The sequence below is a fragment of the Saccostrea cucullata genome, unplaced genomic scaffold (assembly GCF_032062105.1).
Source record: "Saccostrea cucullata isolate Sc308-1 unplaced genomic scaffold, CSIRO_AGI_Scuc_v1 ctg2011, whole genome shotgun sequence".
NCBI classification, from domain to species: Eukaryota; Metazoa; Mollusca; class Bivalvia; order Ostreida; family Ostreidae; genus Saccostrea; species Saccostrea cuccullata.
Window position 1 is genome coordinate 34152 of NW_026937072.1, and position 27829 is coordinate 61980.

The 27829-nt window shown below is 30.2% G+C and overlaps 1 protein-coding gene across 2 annotated transcripts in view; it reads left to right on the top strand.

The window, feature by feature from the left end:
* LOC134247185 (uncharacterized) overlaps positions 1-19174 on the top strand; it is a 36720-nt gene extending 17546 nt beyond the window's left edge. Inside the window, exons 1-3 of one of the 2 annotated variants that reach the window (XM_062729526.1) lie at positions 1819-2400; positions 15131-15193; positions 16951-19174. In XM_062729526.1, coding sequence (XP_062585510.1) covers positions 2176-2400; positions 15131-15193; positions 16951-17217 — 555 coding nt within the window. In that variant the 5' untranslated portion in view covers positions 1819-2175 and the 3' untranslated portion in view covers positions 17218-19174. Of the gene's footprint in view, positions 1-1818; positions 2401-15130; positions 15194-16950 lie in introns of those variants that run through there. The other variant, XM_062729528.1, reaches the window with a different exon arrangement.
* Positions 19175-27829: the final 8655 nt, after the last annotated feature.

The window sequence follows — 27829 nt, forward strand, 5'->3', positions numbered from 1 at the left end:
AAAATTAAAAAGCTAGACTGGTATTATATATTGATTTCGTGATTCTATTCTTTAAAAAATTAATATAACTTTTCAATTTTAATAATAAAAAAAAAATTATTCATGCTAATCAATTACAATCTGTCTGATCACGTGAGTTCTCTCAGTAATCGTGGTTTCCCTCTGACCACGTGACTATTCTTTTATTAATCATACAAATCTTTCTCTGATCACGTGACTGTTCGTTTAGTGTTGTTATGAAAAGGAGCATTGAATGACAATACGAGAAAACAAATATCTTCGTCACGAGACGTATAAACAATGAATAGAAATATAAGGAGTAAATAAAGATACATAAATAAGTCTGTAACCCTCCACCAGAGTGTTTGGTCTGACTTGTAATTTACCCTCCAGAGGATACACGATCAATTATCTCCGTCTAATAGAATTTATTTGTTGGTCTTATTTTTATGTTATGTCTCCCTCGGCGGTTCCTCGATTGTCTTATCAATAAAAGTAAACACTAATCGTTCCTCTTTATTTAAAACTAGATCCACGTCCTTTTTTCACAATTTTTTTCTGTAACACAAAATAATGCAATTTCAGCTATCTAATTAGATGGTGTATTGTAAAATCTGCATTTTTATGTGGTGTGTTTACGTTCTGATATACTTAGTGAACCTTTTTCTTTACTTAACAGTACCTAATATACTGATATCCCTCGGGATCGACATCCCGTTATTTTCATAAAGCCAATTACGCGTCATAAAATAAAAACCCTTGGGAATTCCCGCATGATTTCGAGAGTTTTGAACCCAAGTATGTTTTTGATCAACAAATATTACACATACGGAAGTCGGTTAAGTGATAGTCAACAAAAATATTAATTTCGTAGCTAAAACAGTTTTACTTTATCTTTCATAAGTTGAAAGCTACTTTTTTAGGTTTTAAAATTTATTTATTTATTCCTCAAACATGTCAAATTCTGTTGTTTAACTATTGCTCAAAGGACAACTTTGCTCAAGCAAAGTTTCCACATTTTATTTCAAAAATATGTCATTCTAGCAAATACCGACAACGATTCACTGAAGTTAAAAGAAAGATAAGCAACTACTTGTATCCTTTTAATAATTTGCCACATTTTAAATTTTCAGAAATCTACCAATTTTTCTTAAATGACTTTCCACAAAACTTTGAAGAAAAACACTGATACATCAGAGGTATACCTTGGAAATAAGATTTTAGTAGACAGGGGAAGCTTAATTCTCCTTGGCACGTGATCCAACTATGATGCTTTCTCTGTTTACGATTCGTATTACTAGTTTACTGTGAGTTGCACGTTCTACTGCAGTTTGCACGTTCTTCACTGATTACAACGGTTACTAAAAATTCACTATTGTTTTTCAGTATTATCGTTACTTAATTCAAAAGTTTAAGTTTTTCGTCACTTAGAAATAATTTTGTCACTCATTTAACGAAGAACTTCCAAGTTGTACTTCTGGTGCGTTATTTGTGTTGGTTAAATTCTTTGATACATTCGTTACATTTGTTGAGAAAAGGCTGTTTAATTTTCTCCATTTATGTTTGATTGAAGCCTAAATTTGGCAGCATTTTAATCGTCCTGGAATGAAGTTGCTCTGAAAAGTCAACAGATACTGGCTTTTTGGAATTCTAGTATTTGCAGAATGAAGAACTGCGTCATTTACATAATAATCTGACGGTCTGTTTTATTTGGCAAAATAAACATTGAGTGGCTTTTAATCAAAAAGGCAACAGGGTTTAGAAAAGTCAACAGTTACGTTGGGATACTGCTCTCGCATGATGACTGATCGCTCACAGTTCTGAACACATCAATCTCATAGAGATTTTTTTCTGAATATTTTTATTACTGAAGATGAAATTCAGTTCAACCCTAAGCGACCTTCTACAAAATAAAACAGATCTGCATTCGTAAAATTAGGCAATATTGGCCAAAGTTAGTTGACTTGTCTAGATGGCCTACCTCTTTGGGGAATGGCTGGAAATCGATAGTATTTACTTCATATATATATAACAAGTGTTTAGCACCAAAAACCCAAAGTATGGGCGCACTGGAATGGAGACTTGAGTAAAAATAAATCACGTGATTGTGACTGCTTTTCTTGCGTATTGGGGTCAAAGAGGCGGGATACCTATAAGAAACCGCCAGGTGAGAGTATGGCGTCATTTCTGAGACTATTGCAGAAGATAAGCATGTTCTCCAGCAAGCGGAAAAGAGGCAACGCCGCAAAGCAGACGATCGTCGTCGAAAAGGCGCCAAATTCTGTTTCTACTGGGAATCTTAGCTCTAGTAAGAAGGAATACTTTTCTTTAGGACGAGGGAGAGTAGGCTTAACTGGAACTATAACAGAGAAGGAATTTGAAAATCTTCATCATAGAATTGTACGTACGGCTTAGATGTTACTCATGTCTTCTCTTGATAGGTAGAAAATTAATATTCTATAACATTGATGCATTTAAGATTTAATTTAAATCACTTTTATATCTCGTTAGATGCACGTAAATAATACAATGTTTTAAAGTAAGAAAAGCTTCACGTGTATTTGCATCTTATGATTAGGAAAGTAAAAAAAAAATCAGTTTCAAATCATCTAAATTTCTTTCAAAAGTATGCCATTTATGAATTTATTGAAAGCCTGTACCGTTGCTCCGGTAAATCAATTCAAGCAATAAATGTTATGATGAAATTCTTTTTTAAAAAGTCATTTATTGCTTTCGGCTTCTTGGTTAATTTTTCCCAAAATTGTGATATCGACTTTTCGTTTTCTTTCTCATTCCATTAATGGGCTTTTGGAGATTAAAATGTGTATATGTACGCAACCTTTCGTGAAAGGAGTAAGAGAATTGACCATAAAATTCATGAAAAGAGTATAGAGGTTGAGCTCAAGGGTTCGACAAAGATAATAAAAGATGCAAAACTGAAAATTACCCTATCAGTAAAAAAATCTGAATACATTAAAACAAGTTTTTTTTGGTTTACACAAGTATAAAATATATGATTTATTGTAGGAATAATTGCAATATAGGCACGTTCCGTTCTTGTAAATAATATATATTCTAATAGCTGACAGGAGGTCTACATACTTTATAACATTAAAAATTGGGGATTTACATAGTTTATAACATTAAAAATTAGGATTTACATACTTTATAACATTAGATTGGGAATTTGCATACTTTAGGACATTAAAAATTGAATGATTAAAGAGATTACCTTGATACTCTTAGTAACTGGCCATATATGTTTAATTTATACTCCTTTTCAATCAATTCGATTAAAAAAACGTTACAGTGTTTTTAACAGACAATACGTAATGACCGTATATATCCCAATAAGAATCATGTACATACTGTGTCTATCCCAATAAGAAATATGTGCAGACTGTATATATACAGCTGTAAACTCAGATATTTTCGAGGGGTCAAATATTCATGGTTTGATGAATATATATTGGTTCATGGGGATTTGATTTAGTGGTTAAAAAATTGCTCAGTAGTAATTTGTGTAAAATTGTAGTTCATGGTGCACATATGGGTCTCTTCATATCTTGGAGACCACGAAAAAAAAACCACTAAAATTAGTGTTTCACAGAAACCAAATAAATATATTTTTAAATTTACGTCTACTGAGGTTATATACTTCTGTTTATTCCCTGTTTTTTATGAAATCTCAAATATGTGAAGACGTATTATGTCATTATGGTACTTTTAAAATTAGAATAATGAAGGAATTCACTTTTACATATTTTGGGAAGTATTTCCACTGAAGGACTGATTCTAATCTACGAGATTTTTCAATTATGAAACATACTCGTACAAGCTAAGCAATGTTAAAAGAGAAAGAATAACAATGAAAATATAATATATTTTAAAAAAAACATCATTTGTCAAACAGTAACAGGAGGCTGATGCATTTTATTTACACATATGCATTAAGAATGAAAAAAGAGGAAGTAGCTAAAGATTAAATAGCTAAATATCAACATATATCTGTGTCTGATCATAATTCGCATTGTTTAATTATTTTAAACGATTTAAATTGGATTTCAAGGTTAAACTTTAGATTGAAAGTTTTCATGATACTTTATTGTGGAATTTGGAATTTCACTTTCGTTTTTATTGTTTTTGATTTGGCATGGACACACAGGGAAAAGTGGATCACATGATATAGGTGTCTCATCATCTTTTCATATGAAAATTATATGAATTTCATGTGAATAAGTCTATATAATATTCATTTTTAGTACTGCCCCGTGAAGTTCTCTTCATATGTAAGTAATGTCTAAATCTTTTTACGTTTTCACGTAAATTTCAGAACAAAGTATTTATAACATGAAAGTGAAATTTATGTGAATTTCATATGAAACTTTTTGTAAATTGTGAGCCAGTTTTCCCGTGTAGTATACAGTCGAACTGGTGACATAACCATGGTTTTTAGGATTTACACCTTTTGTGCGTTTAAGGATTAATTTGGCATATCAATTTGTACTTGAAAAAAATTATTACAGTATTAGGTTTAATAAGATGTCAATAAATCCCTGTTATAAATTTTCTAAAAAGAGATTTTTTAGTCTCATTTTTGAATTTTGTATCAGCATTTTTTATTTTATTAGAACTCAATGAACAGATTTCATTAAGGTTACGCCTAACGTTTTTGTGTTTCACTTTTTTCAATGAGGGAGTACCAGAGCTATTTTTCATAATTCCAGCAGCGAACCATATACCAAAATAGTGTGTTTTAACTGACGTGTCGTCAACTTGTTCTGTATTTAGTTAATACATGAATGTAAAGCGACAATGGGGAGGTAAAATTGAAGTGCTAATGTCAGAAATAAGCAGAACAATTCACTCTTTTTATTCTTATCACACATGATGTGATAATTACCTTTTGTAAATGAAAATAATTCAGGGTCATATATATTGACATATATTGCCAAGTTCTTTTGCTCTTCATTGATAAAGACCAATAAAAACGATGTGTTTGCTGGAACAAATGAAGATTTACCGCGCGATGATAACGCATACCATAGCAAAGAAAGCAGATACATCGCCAGTTTATCTCTTTGTGTTACATGTACACTTACCATCTAGATACATGTTCAGCTTTTATTGCGATACCATTGCTGAATTTGGACACCAGTTGATATTTCTTATACTTACTTATCAACTCCTCACTCTTCAAACATATCACCTGTGTAATTCACATGCTATGAATATTTTGTTTCGGAATGAAAATTGCATTTTCACAAGCTTAAATAAAAATCAAAATATGAACTAGGTGCAACTGTAAGGGAAATAAAAACTTGTCAAAGTAACATGTTTTGGTTGTCTTTGCTTACAAATAGAGCATTTTCTATTCATTTACTTTATGAAAAAAAAAAGTAGTGAATAATCTGAATCTTTACTTGAAAAGTAATTAATGAAAAGTTATCTTTGTTTTGAATTCATCTGTTTAAATTTAATAAAACATTTTATATATAATCCTGCTATTGTTTTTCATATAAATATACAAATGATAAGCCTGAGTTATTAAGTTATTAATCACCTGAATGATTTTGGGGCAAATCTGTAATTATTTCTCCCATCTTTTATTTTCTTCTTAAATGTTCCTGCAGATGGCATAGGAAAAATCTAAAATGAAACCCACAGAACAGTTGTGGATTCTGCGTTCAATAATTTCAAATGATCATGGCTTTGAAAAAAAGAGTAAATTTAACTTTAACATCACTTTTTTCGGGGACTCTCTGTCAATCCTTTTGAAGCTTTCATGCTGAACTCCTTATCAAAATTAAAATCGCTGTGTAGATTATGCCATGGTTAACCATAAGCAAAAAAGGGATTGCTTTTATCTTGATTGTTTTCCTTTACAAGTTTGTTGTACTGTATGATATATTGCTAATATCTTCCAAGTTTGGTTTTTTTTTTTGAGATTGAAAATTTTCAAATGGCTTTTCTTTAAACGGAAATATAAAGAATTTATTTTGGTGATTTTGAAATTTTCCAAAACTTTTTTTTAAAACTTGCTAACTATGCTTTTAACTTCTGCAGTTTAATGTTTCTCTCTGTTGCGAAGTTTCTAATTAGCACAACAGGGGATGCTTATTCTTTCTAGGCACATGATCCTACCTTTGAAATTTCAGGGGTTGGCGTGTATGCTCTATTTACATATCTGTATTGTTTGTAGTTCTTTATTGCTACATTATATTAAGCGTTCAACATCAATGTTGTAATGGTAAGGTCAGCTTGGATCGCCGTAGGTAATTTCTCTCTATTGCGAAATTTCCGTTGGCAACAGGGGATGCTTCCTAAGTTTAGACACATGATCCTTTAGCGTTTATGCCTTTTTCAGAGATTTGTATCATTTGAAGTTTTTTATGATCGAGATCGATTACTATTCTTTACCCTCACCCTTTATCATTCTTTCTATATCTTGTTTTAGAATAATTCATACACAATCACAGTACTGAAACACACAGTTTATTATTCCTGATTTGTTGCAGAAAGAAAATTATGTCTTCAATGCACGATTTCTTGAAATATCCTGTCAAGAATTCAAGAAATTGCTCTAGGGAAAAGAAGAAAAAACACTGCAATGAAGATTAAATTGCATCTGTTTATTTTCTTCGGGCTTGTTAATTGAAAAAAAAAAAACATTTCGTGCTTTCTTTTTCCCTCGCAAAAAACTATATTCATTTCTCTTCTGTGATCTGAAATGAAGGGATTTGTTACGTAATATAAGATATTGAGAAAGAAGAATACATCAAGATAATGAAACATAACAACAGCTGTGGTAAAACTCTACTTTATTGAAAATATCTTTCATAACAATGAACCCATCTGGGGCTTGTTAATTAAGTACTAATCAATAAGTCTCAATTTCTAAACATAGGCATTAGGATGAGAAATTCGAGGTTTTTATGGAAGAAAAGTTATACTGGTTTACATTTAGAAGCTGTCTATTGCTTTTTGTTAGAAATTCATACTTTAATTTTCTTTAATTTTGTTAATCCTGGGGTTTTCTCATATACATGTCGATGATTTAAAATAGAGGAAATGGTAGAAAGTTTCAAATGCTCATATGAAAAAAAAACACTAACCTAAGTGAAAGCATACATCTTTTTTCTTTTTTTCTAAAATTCATATAATAATAATTCAAAAGAATTATTTTTTTTAATTTGCAATTTATTTGTCTACAATCTTTCTTAAGAATTTGCACCTTTCAATGTAACCCCAGAAGTAGTAAATTTGTGAATAAATGTTTTGACATTTTCATGAATAAAGATTTAGATGAGTTTATTTGTACTTTTTTCAGTAGAATTTCATTGATTGATATATAGTATTCTTGCCCATTTTCTCCGTATTTTGAGTTTTAAACGTCAACTGAAGAAGTTATACAGATTGTTTAATCCTTGGCAAACCTTTCAAATTATGCCGTATTCATGATTTGCATTACAATTTCAGTTCCTTGAAACGTCAATAGATACGGTTTATTTTGGCATTTTTCAATGTTTATCCTATGAAATGTTTATTCGATTTTAGAACGGAGTTCTAACAACACCATTATGAGTTATATATTTTTGATTGGGAAGTAATATTTGATTTCCTTTTCTTAATCTTTCATTCAAATCCATCATATGCAGAATAAATAACAATTTTACATTTAGACACTCCTTCATAAAGTATAAATCTGATCTTTTATATGCATTCAGTCAATAGATTTATTACAAATTATCTGGACTCTAGTATTTGTCGATAGAATCAAATATTTTTTGATTCAGGAGCTGTAACGTTAACAAAATTCATATTCAGATCGAACATTTTCATTACCTATTGAAAGAATAATTATGATGTATTTTTATTAGAATTTACAGTTTTTACTGGAACAGTATTTTAAAATTAATTATCCTTAAAAGTCTTATTTTAAGAAAGTAGTCGTTTCAAAAACAAAATTAATGGTATTGACATTTCGAAAATGTTTTTAACTCAAGGGACCTAATTAGAATCTAAAAATATGAGATTTGAATGGTCCTGTTTTCAATTGATATGACATAATAGTCCCTTATTGTAAAAGTACATGCCATCAACATGTTCAAAGAAGCCAACGCAAGAATAACCTTAATTTAACAGCTCCGTTTTAGAATATTTTGGTCACATTCATTAAGATATAAAATGCATTCGTGGACGACAGCTAAATGAAATAAAAATTGTGTACTGACTGGTTAATTTCAATTGGTAAAATATCACATTAAATTGAACAAAAATATATAATTGATATTTTGCTCTGAAGTTCCTGATATTAAAATGAATTATTCTGTTAATTTAGAGGATCTTTATTTTAAATTTAGACTATTTTTTTTGCTATTTTTAACTTACATTCTTCAACAATGATTCTCTAAAGTTACATGCAAAATAATTAGGGATGTCAACGAATAGTCGACTATCCGACTATCAGTCGAATGGACCGACGATCGAATAATGAAACGACATTCGAATATTTAAAAAATGCAAAAAAAGGTGTTAAAGAATTCTCAACTCAAAATTGTAAAGCGTCATTCCTCAAACCATTAGGCCACCTATAGCATCCGTCCTCAGACGAATAAGAACTTAAACTTAAACACAGTCACAGTATATAATTAATTTCCACATTGTACACATGGAAAGTACAGTAATTACATACCGCGATAATTATTTCTAAATTACTGACTTTTTTGGTAGTAAATTATGAAGCGCTTTACTGGACTTTGAAAATTATTAATTGGACGTGTACCAGTTATAATCTTATTTATCACCTCTAAGAATGTTTAAATTATGCAATAGGAACACAGCATAACCGTAAAGTTTTGAAACTTCGATAATTATTAAAACAGTAATCTCCTCCCCTTTTCTAATTGATTTTAAATAAGCTTTAGAGACACTGTGCTGACAATTGTTTCAGCGTACTAGAACGAAAGAATGTACATACCAATTTTTGAAAGACTGATTTACGAAATTCATACATTTTGGAGAATCAATTGCTGGTGTAAATCAATTTCATTTCTACATCTTATCCCAACTTAAAGTATATCTGAAAATCGGTGTGTAACTCACAGTATAGGCATTTGATGTTACTTTTTACATAAATTTACGAAAAGGGTTTTTGTTTTATAAAAATGCTGTCGATGAGATCTTTTTTTCTTTCAAAAAATGCTCCGAGTAGTCGACTATCGTTCGAATAATGCAATCAAATGTTCGACTAAGGAAAATAAATATTTTGACGTCCCTAAAAATAATATTGTGTAAGTTAGAAAGACAGTCGAGGCACATTTTTAAAAGAAATTAAAAAATAATGACAATCTAAAAGTTATTCCACAGTTAGATGAAAGTCAATACATATTTTACCCGCTTTGGTAAGAAATAATTGTCTTACAACAAATTTCCTGAGTCGTCTGTGGTAATTCAAAACGCCAAAAATGCAAATTGGTTTCAGATTTTATGTATTTGCTGGAATTAGGTTTCAGTGTTGATCAATCTTCGTAGATCGTGGACCTCAGGGATGATTGCTCTTAGAAATTTGTGTGGTGTGAAATGTCGAATAAACATAAGTGAAAAGGAAAGAGTAATCAGATACTAACACGAAAAGTTGAAACGGTCAACAGAAGCAATTCCGCATTAAGAAGTGAATCAGATGGAAGACTGTTGTTTTTGTTTGATTATTCATCTGGGTATTTTTAATCTCGTGCTCGACGTCAGCAATTAGAAGCTGGCAAAGACTGAGATTGAAGCAGTACATTTATCTCACTCCATTTTGTAGACTCAGTAGTATTGGAGGAGTGGAACACAAGGGAGATGAAATGTTCTTTTATGATTGTACGCGTTTCAAAATTACATCATTTTTTATATGTTAGTAGATACTTCAAAATCGATGTCGTTTTTATTACATTAAAGATAAATTTTCATTTGTACAACTTAAGTTTTTTTTTCCTTATTATATATTTCCTTTCATGTCAAAGTCCAATTACTTTACAGAAACGTTCAACTACATTACTTGAATCTTTGAAAAACATGACCACTGTTATGAGTCATTGAAACTAATCCATTTGAATCCTCCGCTCTGCTGTAGGTTCAGTAAAGGACCCTGAATGCATTAGATTTAGGGACGTAATCATGCACACATCTTAAGAATTATGATACAAGATCTCGTTCTCGCGTCCGATAAAATTCATTCTTTACCATTTTTTGGTTAATAGATAGGGGAATATCTTCCTTTTCATAAGAATAATTTACAGGGTGTATGGAGTTAATCATTGCAAAGTTTGTTTCCTGGAAATCAATATAAAACTATTGATGAGGATTTTTTTTCTCCGACATTTCGGCTGTGTTTGCTCTTTTCCATGCATAGTTGGCCCCAATTGAATTAGAAGCTATTTCTTCCAATAATTGTGACCAAGAGCGTAGTTAGGAGATGATGGAAAAAAAGTAAATAACTTGACAAATATTCACTGGATGAATACATCTTTTGGTATTTTCACAATCGAAACTTCTCGGGCCTCTCCGACTAGCGGATAAACAACCTTGGTTTTCTCCGACGGAAAGACCCGAGGTGATGCTATTGGTATTTTCAGGTCCTCGGTCCTCGAAAAGTCGTGGATTAAAGCCGCGTAAACCGAAGTTTCCATTTTTTGATAAACATTAATACAAACGTATTCTATTTATCATATATTTAAAATACTTAATATGCGAGTTCACATCTTCCGGTTTGTCCCTTTATCAACCACAAATGTCGTTAAAGAATTATTTTATATGAAAATTTAAGCACCAGTAAAAATAAACACAAACGTTACTTCCGGTTTGAGTCGGTGATATGGCTTTTACCAGTTTTTCCGTGGTATATGATAATACCTATGATTATCTAAGGCCCTGTACATGTCATGATAGGCGTTGTTACGATAAAGTTCACCCAACTGGAAATTAGTGCAAATAAATCATATGGAGATAACGAAAAGTATTCAAGATCAAAAGTCTATAAAACAATACAAAATAGAAGCAGAGCAAACACGGATCTCCAAAACATAAGAGGATGGGATCAGATGCCATGGAGGAGTGAGCATCCCCTGCCGACCGGTCACGCCCGCCCTGTACTCCTTGTCATGATCGGGATTAACGGAAAAATCCGTCATTGAATATATAATTTTTATATAATGGACTAATAATTTGTATGAAAAACGTCACTCAATGATAAATTGTTAATTGTAATATTGAATCCCTTTACCATAGATATGTGGCGTTGATGTAAGTCTCTATAGAAATCTGAACTGGACAAAAACAACGCAAGTTTACCTAGTTAATATTTTTTAAACAAATTATGATTTAGGGAAACGTATTATAGAAAAAATATGGGTATATGTATCAAACGTTTGAAATATTTATCCGATATTAACTACGAATATTTTGTTTTATTGATATCAATTTATGAAATAGTTTCATATTCATACACTAAATTTTTCAATTTCCAAGAGACAGTATAACTTTTTACTCTGTAACTTGTTTTTATATAAATATATATATATATGACTTAGTATATAAACCTGAGTGGAATAATACTGGTTTTAGAGAACGTAGTATTCCTTTCATGTAATATGCAGTATTGTTAGAATGTTTCACTTTGTCCAGATGAGATTGCGTAAAAAAAATTGGTTTGAACATCTCGGTGATAACGTATGACGTCATAATAAGCAGTTGCTTCACCTGAAATATATACATATTTATTTCAGCGTTATTTCAACATATAAAAACAATTTCATATAAAGCTGTCTTTGTCTCATTTTTACTGGAATGTGTTCATAATGGAAATACCACAGAAAATCACCTTTTAAATAATATAAATCATGCACATCGATATTAACACTGAATCATTTTTAGCTTTGAAAAAATATATATTATAATGTACTGAATTGTATATAATCACAATTTTAAAAAAATATATATATATTGGTTGATGTTTAAGGTTGTTGAAATTTGACTCCTCAATATATCTACCTATTTTATTAGATAAACCTCGAAACTCAATAAGAACTTGACGTGGATGAATTGGTCAAATAATGATAAATGGCGGCATTGCGTTATAATTTACCTAAATATTAAATCAACTTACACACTGGAAGTAATTCATCCCTGTGTGAGAGATGATTGATCAATGGCGAAATAGGATAAAGAACCAAGTAAAAGCTGTTACGTTAAGTTGCGCACATGAAAAAGGATCTAAATTACCCCTACTTTCCTGGAAAAATGGGAATTTTTTTACTTGATTTCAAGGCCTATAGTACTTAAAAACATTAATCGGTAGGGGAACATGGATAAAGGCACTGTACCGTGTATAATGGCTGTGTTCTAAATGTACCAGTGCAGCCAAGCGTAGGATGTTTGCCAATAATTAAAACGCATGACTTTCTTGCGCTATTCCTGAAACATTTCCAACCATTAAATGAATACATGCATTTGGGAAATCAATGAAATGATAAGATTATAAAAATTTTATTTCTTGCACCAGATTTCTATAGACGCTTTTAGCTCTCGGTTTCATAAAACAACGAGCATTCTAAGACTTTGCGGTTCTACCTACAAAGAAAAATGTTTCCTCTTTGAATGTTATTCACTCTTATGTCAAACATCAAATCTTGCCTTTGGAAATTCTTTTCCAGCTTGCTTGACAATAGCATTGCATTGTAATTCTCCTGAATTGTCGGTAACAGGGACTGAATCATTTTTATGAGCGTTTCAGAAAATTGTTTTGTCTTCCTTGCATTGCCCGACAGTCTTATTTTATTGTTTGTCTAAATAACTCTGCCACAATTTCTTGGCATTTTGCCAATTTTTTTTAAAATCATTTATTGAAATAAATTTTATCTTATATTATACCCTCGCAACGAAGTAAGTGGATACTGCAGTACATAGTCTCTGTGTGTTAGCTTAATCATTGTGCGAAACGGATGTGACGCAATCATCAGGACGTGACGTAATTAGCATCGGGGTTGTTGTTGAGTTTGCTACCATTTATAGCTCTAAATATTTTATAAGGGGGGGGGGGTGCTCTGCTTCGCCTTGTCTTTGATTTGCTGTAATATTCTCTACTCAATATTCAAGTTCGTTGGCCAAAGGGGGTATGTTAAAATCCGGCTTCGGTGTTAAAAAACTGTATATATTTTAATATAAATTTTGCCTGCTTTTACCACCAAAAAAAAACAAGCTCTGTCGTTTGGCAGTAGAACTAAGGAACATAAATTAAAATATTTCTACTTACGGTGACTGAACTATGAAAAAAATATTTCATTAAGGTCATACGCAATGTAGTTTGAACTTTATTGGATTTTTCCCTGGAGTTGAAGAGTTCCAGTAAGTGAAAGACCCCTGTGATATTCATTTAATGTCTATACATGGTGTTGTACACCTCTTCTTAAACAAATTTGGTTGAAAAAAAATCTGGAATTTAAGTTTAGTATTTTTTGTAGATTTTTCTTTGAAAAATGCAAGAATTTTCATCATTTAATATCCGTTCAAATTCCCTGGTAACACATGCTGATTTTTTGTCTAAGAACACGTATGTGTAGTATAAGTTTAAAAATAGAATATCTAGAATATAGAAAATTATCAGTAGGTAAGGTACATTGCGTATCCTTAAATGTAGATACGGATCAACATATACCAAGGCACTGCAAAGTGGTGTATCCTCCTATCTATCAACCAAGGCGCCATTCCACCTCAAACCGGATGCAACTCACGTCACTTCCGTTATGCACTCAAGGACAAACACCATGCATTCCACCCACACACACACGAGCGCGTTACAACATTCCCTTCAACTGCGATGCAAGGAGGTAATAAACTGACAAAACTTTTCAATTACGAGAAACAAATGCACATATTATACCAACAATAAAAGTAAAAAAGTGTACAAGCAGCAATAAAAATCCACTAATGGCAGCGCATATCGATAACAAAATGTTTCTTGTCGCCATTTAATTCCAAATATGAGTGAAACATTACATATAAGCTTACAGTCTGTAGATCATAAGGAGCAATTGTATCTAAGTGTCCAGACGGGATATATACTTATCAAATAACACGAATTGATAGCCTCTGTAGATCATGGAATATTGTCTATATTTTACCAGACATGCCATTAATTATATTTGTGTTATGTTTTCATTTCTTGGTTTACTGTCATTCCTGGCGATAATTTACGTAAAGTGATATAAACATGTCTGCGAGGAAGCTGAAGGATTTCCTTTGCCAAAGAAAGTTGATTATTTATGAAATATTTATTGATCCTTTTTGAATTTGTCATCTTTTATGATCTTTATTATGTTTACTTTTTATTGTTATTGTAAATTTTATTTAATACCAATGTTATGTTGATTTTTAAAACTTAAACTACAATGGGTTTTTTTTTTTGGTTTTATTTTAAAGATTTTCATGTATAGAGAGGGCATTTTGATTTTAAAGAACCCCAATATATATAATAACATATTCATTACACTAAAATATGTGCATATTAAATCAAGGCTTTTTATATATGGATAAAGCGTGGGGCTTTTAAACACAGCTGGTCTTCTTTGATTCTGATTCATTAATGCAAAAATAAACTTAAACCTTTTCAAGATATTTGGTTATTTATTTTTATTACCTTTATGTCCATAGATCCTTACAAATAAATATAATTTAAACTTATTAAGGTCATTGTTGAGTTTCTTTGATAACAATTTCTTTCTTGAAAAAAAGAGTTCCTGTTCGTTGTTATTCTTCACGAATCATTGACAATATGTAGATTTAGTTATAATAAAGAAGTACAGCACTTTACAGTTTTAAAAATTGATTTCCCTGTAAGAAATTCATCGATATGTATTATTATCAAATTTATTTATTTATATTCGCATCAGTTACTTACATGACAATGACATTTCTGAAGTTGGAAATAACATATCAAGCTCTTAGTATTCTGAATGATGGAAAATGATTTGTCTAGCGTGTACAGATCTCCAGAACATCAGTTAGATCGACTGTTTATTGAATGGTGTGGAAAATGTATGGCCTATGTCGAAAACCTGGACTCTAGGAAAATCTGTCTTTTTCTTTTCAGGACAAGCTGTTAGCGAAGCTTGACGACAGTGAAATAGATGGAATACAGGCTGAAGAAGAAGAGGTTAGTTACTCACATAGGAAATTACCTTAATTTCGATTGGAATCATTTCTGTGTTTTCTGCTCAAAACCCACCCTCTTCCTCTTCGAATTTGCATCTTTCATATAGTAATATTATGTTGTGTTAATATTTCTGTCCCTTAAATATATGATAAATGTCAACATACGAGAAAGATATGTCAAATTGCAAGATAATTATGCAAGTTACATGCAAGTTATCAGTTTGTTTAGAGCAAATTGAATAAATAAGACATGGTAAACTTATAATTATGTACTTACTATCTTTGGAAATGTACAACACCGTAGATAAAAGATACAATATAATTATGTTGCTTTGTGATGTCATATTTCTGTAGAAAATATGTAAAAGATACAATATAATTATGTTGCTTTATGATGTCATATTTCTGTAGAAAGAATGTAAGTTTACCAGACTGTCCAAGACATTGGTAACCTACAACTCAGCTTACTATCTTGCATAGTGAAATACGTCTCTCATAAGTTAACATAATTTACTTGCATATGAAGTGGGCAGAAAAATCTTGCCACCATCTTTTCATACTTTCATCTTTCGTTTCTTATATTTCATGTGAAGTAAAAAAAAATGTGTTTTTTTTCATTTAAAAAAAAAGAGTAGAAAAGACCGTTTAAAATCAATAAAAAAAAGGAAAAAAGTGTTTTAAAAATCAAATAATTATTTCAGGAACTGTATCAGTTGGCTTTTTTGTAAATTGGAAAAATTTATTTTTTTTAATCTTTCTTCATATTGCCATAAGGTTTCTCCTCTCTTGCACACTGCTGATTTCTTTCAAACACGTTAGGCAACCACAAGCAAGCATTTCATTGGCTGTCATGATTACACGATACTTACATTATAATGACGTCACTGTTTGCTAAATAGTATTGATTTGTGAGTAATTCTTGCAATTAATATACTGTGTGGTGTTTTAATGGGAGAAAAAGAATTCCAGCTTGTTAGTCACTGGTTTTCTCTAAATCTCATTCCTGAACCTAATAATAATTGTAAATAGACACTCAAAAAGACTCATGTCTATCGACAATTAGCAAGGAATTCAATCTGGAGACAAAAAGCAACTAACGCAATGTAAACTGTATTTTAAGTAGTAGGACTAATGTTGAATGAAATGAAATAGAAAGGACAAAAACGTTTGAAATGAATGGACTATATGTTTTTAAACAACAGAAGTCTCCTGACTGTTAAATCAAAGATATACATGTGATTTACAAAGGACTAAACTACACATCTGCTAATGTATACCTACCAATGGTCTAAACCTTAATATTATTCATGCACATAAAGAACAATAATTTAATTTCAGTTTTAACGCGTCATTTGATTGGTTAAACGTTTTTTTTTTTCCATTTCGAATAACATAACTTGCCTACGTCACAATGAGTTACGTCAAAAACGTATCACTGCGCTTGACGTTACTTTTAAAATAATGCTAACTTTGAAACCTTATTCTGGAGGAAATATTGTTTCATTGTCTACATTGAAATTAAATTATAAGAGAAGCTTATTTCAACTTATGTTATCCGATATAACATAACTTGGGACAGTTTACGCTTTATAAACCGCGAAGCTTCGCGGTTTATGAAGCGTAAACTTAACATGTATATTATCGGATTACATAAGTTGAAATAAGCTTCATTCCTTAAATAAATTAAAAGTTAATTTTTTTTTTTACAATTTTGACTGATCTAATTTACTTCTATAAATTTAATTATTTATATTTCAGTGTGTTGTCTGTCTTACGGCAAAGGCTACTATGCAAACCTTCCCATGCGGCCACAAGATTGTCTGCCGGAAGTGTTTTATCAAGACCATCCAGGTGGCGCTTTCGCAGCGCTGTCTTCCGCTGAGGTGTGTAATTTGCCGCACGGCCATTCTTAAAGTCCGACAGACGACCACTCACCAGAAATCAAAGAAACTGTGTCAAAGTTCACATACCTCCAGGTTTCTCTGTCGCGCTAAGTCTAAGAAACCACCATCTAAAGGAAAGTGAATCTTGGCGGTTAGATATGACGTCACAAAGCTTCCAGAATTCAATATTCAAAGGTGTTTTTATTGGTTTCAGTTTTAAACTTTCGATATCAACTGCGTCATATCAAAATACGTAAATTGTAGTGTTTTGTATAATGTATATGCATTTTTTGTAGCATAACTACTTGACTGTATTCCTAATGTTGTATTTCACTATAGTCATAGTGAGAAAATGCGCAAAACTAATATTTTACAAGATATACTTGATTATTATTATACAATTCTAGATTTTTCAAGATGATGCATATATTTTTGTACAATAGAATCTCAACATTTCAATGTAACTTATGATGTTGAAAATAAGTTAGATTTTTCACTTTGAATTGTAACTTACGTTTATTAAAACATACTTTACTGAACACATTTCTGACGGATTTAGTCATTATTTGAGAAATGGGTTTGCCAAATGCCAAAATTTGTTGTTTTTTTTATCAAAGTAGTACAGCATATATAAAAGCTAGGGAAATAAGTATTTATTGTTTTCTATGTCTACCCTCTTGAATATTGAAATATGTATTTAAGCACTAGGCATTGCACTCTAGGCCTATGTAACTGCATGAGTTTTTGTTAAAATGTATTAAACTATATATAATGTATAAATATGCATGATCTGCGTTAGCTTTATTAACTTATTCAAAAGAAAATTGCTTTTGAATTTTAAAATTCAATATCAAACTATTATTATTATTTGTTTTGTTTTTATTTTTACTATATATATTTTTATTTGATTTCGTGCAAAAAACTTTATTTTAAAATTCTAGCTTTTCGTAACATACAGATATATCTGTATATGATGCATGTTTACTTTTCCGAAGTCAATTGACTCCGGAGAAGAAAAAATCCACTGAATTAGAGAAGTGTTCATATTCAGAAAAATACGAAATAAAAATTAAAATATATTAATGACATATTTAGTTTTATTTTTGATTTAACCCTTTTTTCCTGTTCTTTACCACAACTTACTATTTATCAGCTCTAAAAACATTCGGTGAAAAAATCCTTGGTAATAAATAGGTGCGAATATATTTTAAAATGTAAAAAGTTAATTTCAAAAAGTTAATAAATTTCAATTGAAACTTTTTTTTCAGTTCTTCTAATGCTCCATGTTAACAAAAATCTGGAGTACAAATTGTAGAACATTTTATTCAACCGCTGAAATAAACTGGATAAAGAGTGAAAACTGTGATAAAAAGCAATTAAACGTTTAAATTTTGCACTCAGTAAAAATGCAAATTTCTTCTCGATATATGATCAGCCATAACTTCCCAGCGAAGAATATATACATAATCAGATACCAGTATATAATCAGTAGCACTACATTTAATTAAAAGTTATTCTTTCAAAATTGAAGATCTTTAAAATTTTGATTGGGTTCCATTAAAGTAATTATTTATTTTTAGATTAGATTGTGTGACTTTAGAAATTTCATTGTTTTTAAGAGTAATCCTTTTTAAACAAATATACAGCCACAGCTAATAATGAAATGTAAAGCATAAAGAGTTGTTAAATATAATTTGTATTTTGTATTGTTCCCACAATATATAATCAGAGTTCCAAGGAATATATCAATATTTTAATTTGTAAATATAGTTTAACTGCTTATTTCGATATTTTATTACAATTTTAATTTTTACTTATTCCTAAGTAAGTTACTAACTTATCAAATAATATGATTTTTTTTGTAACTTCAATTCATAAGTCCAAATATTATTGTTATGTGTGTATAAATATTCTTTATTTTCAAAGATGGAAGAAAGTTTCATTCAGTCTTTCACAATGGCCAATACCTAAAAATGTATATATATACATTTTATGTATTTTGTGTTTTTTATATCATTGTATAATGAAGCAATAGAATAGCGATTTCCTTGTTTTGTAAAATGTTAAACTGAAAAGAATGTTAATTTTAAAGAATAATTTCATTTTAATGTGTGTCATTACCGAAGTGAGTTAAATTTTACAATTAAATAAGTCGGAAAATCTTCTTTAAACTACAAAGATCGAAAAGTGACATGTAAAAAAAAAAATTGGTACTTTTTGATTTTGATACTCCTTTTTCATTGTTATTTTTCAACAAAATGAATATGTTTACCTTATATTACATTATATGTTATAATGTTATTACACAATACTATAAATATTTTAATAAAACCGTACAGCAAAAATTATTTGTACTGTTTTTTTAATTACAACGTGCTACTAGAATATACAATGTATTTGCATTTCATATATACAGATGTGTGCCAAAAAGTAAAGATAATTTTATTTTCTTTATATACTTCATTGAAAACAACATTTTTTGAGATCATTTGAATGTCAACATTTAATAACAGGTTTTACCACAAAATTCTCAATAATCAAAGAAATTGTTATATTTGATAAAAACAATAGTTTTAATCTGATCAGCATTTTTAAAAAAGTTGTAATTTAAGTGCGACATGAGAATTTTATTCATACACACTCACAATGAATTATATAGCCAACATTGATTTTGTAAATTAGAACTGATGTAAATGATGAACTTTCTTTTTTTAAACTAAATATAAAATGATCTTTTAAGGAAAAAAGAAACATAATTTCTGGTTTAATGAAATTAAACAGAAATTGATCATTTGCCAGCGATTTAACTATATGTGGTTTTCAATGAAGTATATAGAGAACAAAATAAAATTATTTTTAAAGCAACTTTTTTACATTTAATTAATAACTCAAATACAAAATTGATAAAAGGGTCGAAAAAATTTTATTATGATTTTAAATAACTGATTTTTAAAAGGAATTTTTGAGAGTGAAATGTACATTTCATTTGTTATTAACATGTAAGAAAATTGCATTCCAATAGAGTATTGAAGTACAGTTTAGAACTTTGTATTAGAATATAAAGTTGTATTATTAAACCGTATTATTGCATATATGTTGTAAAACAAAAAATGTTATATAAGAAAAAGTAATAAACATATGTTCATGAATTTTAAAACAAACATTTCGCTATTGTAGTTTTCACACAATAAAATCATAGTCGGCCCCCTTAAGTACAGAAATAGATGATGAAATTGAACAAAAATTGACCATTTGCCTGCGATTGAACTATGTGGTTTTTCAATTAAATATATAGAAAAAAAATTAAATTATTTTAATTTTTGGCACACATCTCTATATGTATTACATTTAATATGACATTGTGTAACTCAAATATATAGAGTGATAAAAGTGCAATGTTGTATTTGCCTACACTTTATTTCAAGCCAATGCTTTATTGTATTGTCAAATCATATTGAAGAGAAATGTACATGTCATTTGTTATATACATGTAAGAAAATTGCATTCTAATGTGTCCTTATAATACTTTGTTTTGTAATATAAATGTGTGTGATATCATGTGCGATATGTGTGTGCATATATTTTATAACAGTAGCAAAGTGATATTATAACTCATTAACATTACTGTTTAATAAATGTCCACCAAGAATTTTTTACATACATTACTACTGAACAATTTTTCAACCACGATATCAAACCGATTTAAATTGAAATTTCCTAACTATACTGAATCAAAAATTTATCAGTTAAAATATTTGATTTAATATCATATAATGGATCACAAGCACTATTTAATTAATACAATAATAGATAATGCATGTATATCACAGTTAAATACAATAGAGTCATGACAGAACCACCTTAAATGGAGTTGTCAGTGTAGCGAGTAAATTCTGAAATCAGTAAAGTAGGTGAACTGTAATGTACTTCTGTATAATACTATATTACAGTACAATAATGTTGATTGTTAGCAGCACATGACTATATTTTAAAGCTAATTTTTATTTATATTAGATGTATGTAATATATCATGTATAATTATGTTAATATAAAGTGTAAGAAAGAATTGTAAGATATGAAAATTTAATATGCACTGCAGTAGAATAAAATATATGTTTGCTAAAAAGTATTATATCATTTTTTTCCCAAAGTGTTCAACGTAGTTTTCTAAAAAGATCTTATCCAGAAACAACACTTAATAACCCGTCTTCCCTCTTGTAAGTTTGGATATGGAGTTAAACAATACACAATTAATCAATCAAACCCTCTTGTAAATTTGGATATGGAGTTTTGTATGATGGGGAAGAATTTATATTTTGACAGACGTTTTTCACACCATTCGCCAGGCTATTTTTTGATGACAAGAACTCGGCGAGTGTGACCCATCGGCAAGGGATGGATGTTGGATCCTCCACTCCATGTTTTGCATAATTTTTGAAGAGTCTTTGCTCTTGAACACTGTTCGTTAATGAACTGTATTTCAATGTAAAAGATGCTAAAGTATAAATATAAAATAATTTCTAATGGAAGAAATGTTCTTTACCACCTTTGATATACATGTATATACAAATACAATTGACCAGCAAAGGAAATGCAGCAAGCAGTTAACAATTAACTGTATATTGAAACAAAGATTTTAAAAGTACGAAATACATACTATCTAACGAAGGTTATAAAAGTAAGAGTATCAAAACATGATTAAATATTTGACATTTGATTGAGAATAGAGTTTAATCTTATCAAGAATGAAAGGGTGAAGATAACAAACACATAGGAGGGAAAGGGGGGGGGGGGAAATTTTTTGGAGGTACAAATTTTTTTTTTTTACACTTAGCCCCCCCCCCCCCCCAACTTTCAATTTGCTTCCGACGCCAATGAAATAATATTCAATCTCATAAAAAAATCTTTTAAGGTTCATTGATACTCTGATAAGAGAGATAACTCCTAATGATATGATCTATTATTCCTTTATAAAGAATGGGTGGACTTAACTGGCCAGAAAAAATGCCGTAAATTTAGGTTTCATAAAATGTTGATATTTTTCCATCATATAAATCCCCGATATCGTAACCGTGTATTCATGGTACGGATGTGAATTTAAAACGGTCTTTCCGAGATAAATTAAATAAATATAGAAGGTATGGTGCCTGAAGATTTCTTGAATATCAATAGATAATCAGGGTCACGCGTTTTTCATCATACATAGTCAGCACATGTTTGTCGGCTGTTCTTAAGAAAACTGTAGTTGTATATTGAACAAAATAATGCTATATTAAAAGGAGAAGAGCCGACAGATGTGTGCTCATACTTAATTTAACAAAAAAACATGTTCAAAACAAACTTCTAGCTTCCATTGTTATGTCTTCGATTGACCTGTTTAATATAATAATTACAATTCATCACGTGATGTCCACCTGCGAGCGTACTCCTGAAAACTGTTACATTGTATTCTTCAACCTGGCCTCGATCTAAATCATGTCTTTGAGCGTGTTTTTTTTTTTTTTTTTTTTTGTTTTGCCGTTTTTCAGAATTTAGCAAATTAAATATTGTTTAAAATTTGCGTGGCATCACATTTTATAAATAATTTCATATTGACATCACTGTAATATGCTAAACACGTATTCGAATTTTTGGAGAGAGAGATGTCAACAATGATGCCATCGATAGCCCCGCCTCTTATAAATATTGATTGTGTGACATAAAAACCACTCCGGGTACATGTCGATTTCCGGAAGATTCAAGCAACGTTTTATAGTGAGCAGAGGGATTATGAACCTTAACAGAACAAATCTAGTATGAAGAACTGAAAAATCAACACCAACCGACCCCTAGAAATTACATGTAAGAAGGGGGAATTAGAATCATGTTGTAAATTTTGAATTTAATAAATTAGGTACATTTAAATGCAAAATTTACACCTCTCCCTAGTAAATTCAAAATTTACAACATGATATCAGGTGCCTATAAACTTCTGTTGACCTAAACTAGAGGTACTGTGAGCGATGAGCTCACTAAATGATACCCCCCGCCTCCCATATGGTTATAACTGGTGAAAAAGTCCATGTTTTCCTGTGGCCGGGAAACCCAAAATATGTGTCGGTTCAAAAAGTAAAATAGGAGGTGCACAATGGCAATATGTAATAAAGATTCTGTGAAAGTTTCATCAAATTTCATTCAGTGGTATGAGAGGAGTTGAAAAAATAAGAGATGGGTACCCCAGAAATTACATGTAAAAAGGACGGACAGACGGACGGACGTAAATTTTGAATTTACTAGAAGAGGTAAATGCAAAATTAACGATTAAATTCAAAATACCCTCCCGCTTTTCAAGCGGGGGGTATAATTATTTTGAATCATAGATTTAATGTACGATTTGATATTGTATTTGGAAGTAAAAAGTGCAGCTGCAGATGGAAATGTGCAAAATCTGATTACTTGGGGGTATAAATTGGATTGATCCGAAAATGGAATATGAATCAACCCTATTTGAAACTGTCCTAATTTTTACATGATGTAATTTTTACAAAATTATTCCCATTCATTGTACGATTTCTTTCTGATAAAAGGATGTTACGTCTCTTTTTTCATATAAGCTTAAAATGACACACAACCTAAGCACGGAAACTTTCGTGATGATCAAGTCGTTCTTAATTAATTCGGCCAGAGAGATATGGATCGTACAGAATGTTTAATTTATCAGTCAGTAATCTGATCCTAGCGAGATATGACTTAATGATCTGACACTCCCTTTTTTAGCAAACGAATAACTTCAGCGTAATGAATCAAGTTAGTTATCTTAAATACGGCTTCATTGATTTGAATTAGACCATTATTATTATACCCCCCGCTTGAAAAGCGGGAGGGTATATTTAATCTGGTTGCCTGTCCGTCCGTATTTCGTCCGTCCGTCTGTTACGCTTTTTCTCTTTCCGCAACTCCTCTTATACTACTGAGTGAAATTAAATGAAACTTTCAAGAATCTTTATTACATATTGCCATTGTGCACCTCCTATTTTACTTTTTTATTCGACGCGTATTAAAAATTTCCTTGGCAAAAAAATTGTCATTTTTTGTTATAACGTCAATTTAGTAATTTGTTAACATTTCATAGGACGAGTTATTCCTCTTTAACACATTAGTAAAACAATATAAAGCAACACAACAAATTAATAATTTGTTATATTATATAGCTCATTGCTCACAGTACCTCTAGTCTTCATACAGATCTACTCTTTATTTAGTCTGGTTCCCTGTCCTCTTATTCAGCCTGGTTCCCTGTCCCTATTTAGGTTGATTTTCTTCGCGGTAAGAAACACGCACGCTAACTCTCGATTCCCGCCTACATTTTGGAACCATTTAATTCAATAATATGTTAAACGGTGTGACCGTTAGTGAGGGCGGAGCCGTGAAGAGAAAATTGCTATACATTTTATTGTTTAATGATAAATCAGTTGATCAGTTAAATTCTGAAATTGTCAATGTATAGAACTAAAGCAAAGGGTTCGCTTCATTCAGGTCTATGGTCAGTGTCAGAAAATCATAACAAAGAACTCAGTTCTCTTGAAAAAAAAAAGCTTTCCCATCTCTTACATGTACCTCATTACTTTTCATTCAAATAATGCAAGATATTTCAGACATGAGAACATATGGTTCACCGTTGTCTAGCCAGAGCACTTTCCAAGAACGTCGTAGTATAGTTTAAAAATGGGGAAAGTGCATTGGGCCATTGGACCAGAAAATTTTTGGTTACATACCGAGCCCAAGAAATGTGAGACACCTCGATCCAACGACACCTCAAACTTTAATAGTTATACATGTAACTGTAAACTTGTTCCAAAATACTAGTATATCCAATAAATATTAAATAAAAAAAATAATCAATTCATAAACTTTTATGGTTAAATTCTTTTTCTTGCAGAGGATTTATATGCTTATTTAACAAAATATAGAAACCTTAAGTCATTTCTCAACTGTTATTACTCCCATTACATGGTTATGATGTCATCTAAAGTAAGAACAATATTATTGTCAAGACCAGATCAAAACTCTGCTACAGGCAGATGATCTAGGAAAATCTAATCATCAGACCAACATTTGACTGTGTTACTATCACAAGAGTTGAAAATATAACAGCATCACAACTTTTATGAGAAAAAAATTTGCAAACTAAAGGATGCACGATAGGGACATTTAATATTTTCCCTGTTGTGACATACCTTTTTTCTTTTTATTTATTTCTTTTTATTTTACATTATTTGTAACCCATGAATTATATTTATTGTTTTCTTAATTTTAATGAAAAATGTATCTTTCACCTTTCATAAAAAAAAAAAAAAACAAATATGATTTAAATAGTCTTTAGAATTTTCTAAATCTATTAACATAATTGTATTGAAAACAGTTATATCAATTTGAATAACTTTAAAAGTAAAATTTTTATAACAAATTATTAATCTTGTCATTAATAGTTAATTATATAATTTCAAAACCAACACTTGTGAATATAATAATAGGGTACACTTTTGAGAAGTTATGAATAGAATATTTTGTCGATGTCAAACAAAGATTCTGAATATTTGCTTCATGTTTTTAATAGATAAGCACATTTATTAGGATTGAAAACTATATTAATATGCTTGATGTGTATTAAATTTTATTGTAGTGTACATATAGGTATGTATACATTAACAGCATGCACTGCACTTTGAAGTCGTATAACTTTGTGGATATTTTCATGCATTTACTGAAAGATGTATGTAGACTGAACAACTACCTCTCCAGACTGTACATTATACATTGTTTAACTAGAAAAATTTTTTCCTGCTTTAATTTATGCAACTTTATAGAATGTTACAATATAAATTGTTTTATTTTTGTATTTTGTTTAAATTTTTCTTTTGATAGTCTCTCTCTCTCTCTCTCTCTCTCTCTCTCTCTCTCTCTCTCTCTCTCTCTCTCTCTATAAAATCTATTAAATTTAAAAAAAAATCATTTAATACATGTGACATGACTTCTCATAGATCTGCTAAATATTTATGTTTCCATGTACAAAAGTAGATATTCATAAATGAACCTTTGGTTCCGTATAAAGCTGGAAAAGAAAAAAACAAATGCAACACTGACCAAAAAGAATTTGCAGATAAATTATCAAGGAAAAAATACATTCCGTAACAACTATCCCTGGAAAACGAAAGAAAAAAAACATACAATATTCTTGAGTGGATAGCGCTTGGTTAAATTTCATATTAAATACTTATTGTGTCATTCAATTTCTTTTAACAAATAAATGATTTTTTTTATAATAAAAAAGAGCCTGCTGGAAAAGCTTTCAATAGTCCAACTAAAGCCTTATTTTTGGCCAAAAACTTTGACAGTTGCATTTTCAGATTAAATCCGAATTATAATAAGATTTTTGAAATGATCTGGCTTTCTAAAGATCTGTATACATTTCAATTTTGTAAAAAATAGTAATTTGTTTTATCAAATTAATAATATGTTATAACAAATTAATAATTTGTTTTAGCAAATTAATAATTTGTTATATAAAAATTATTAATTTGTTAAAACAAGTTATTAATCTGTTATAACAATTTAGTAATTTGTTATAACAATTTAGTAATTTGTTATAACAAATTATTAATTTGTTATATCAAATTAATAACCTGTTATATCATATTAATAATCTGTTAAATCAAATTAGTAATCTGTTATAACAAATTATTAATTAACCTGTTTAAACAAATTAAAAAAAAAGATACTGCTGCGGCCCTAATACGCTTCCGTACAATGTCCTATTTAAAGTTTTGTTTTTCTTATTTCAATATTGTTCATTCGAATTCTGGAGAATTTTTCTCGACTTTTTTTTTGGCCTATGTTAAAATTTAAATCACTTTAAAGTGCAATTTGTTCAACAAAGTGTTTCTATAGGTGTAGTTGTAAGTGTATGGTGGAGCGTAGTAGGAACGACAACTCTGGATAGAGAATGATATTTTGCATGAAATAGAAGATGACGAACAGTATTCAAACACTAAGTCCATTAAACATGTCACATTTTAGCAGAGCAAACAGCAGACCTCTAAAACATTAGAGATGGGATCAAGTGTCATTAAGGAGTGACCATCCCCTGTTTCATTTTGTAGAACAATTTTGTTTCAGGGTAGTATCTTGATAGTCTTTAAAACTCCGCCATGAAACTTCATGTTATAAAATCCTTGTTCCTTTCGATTTTAAAATAAGAAGGTTCAAGTCGGAGATAAAACTTCATACACTTCTTTACAAATAACATTTTCCAGATGATTACTTGAGTTCTTCGAACTATTTTGAATATAACTTGAATATTAAAATCATGTCACAATAATGTAAAAAAAAAAAAATCCCTTTTAATTTTAAGGTCAAAAGGTCAAGTCTTTACATCCCACATTGGGATCAATTTGGTGTATATATCAGTACATGTGTACTACATGTAACAATTAGTAGGAAAAACGTCACTAAGCAGTTGACTCAATCAGTGATAAATTGCTTATTGCTGACAAGGTCATTGTATCGATCATAGAACTTACGAAATGAAGACTTTCAACGAGACTGTTGATATTCTTGTTTCCTCAACTTGTTTGTCAATAATCTACCTCGTTTTAGAAAATGTCATATGTAGAGCATACTCTTGCTTATCAAACCAACTGAGAGATATAAACTCTGTATGCAGGTGATGATAGACAATTCTTTTTATTTCCAAACGAATTTTAAACGGTAATTGG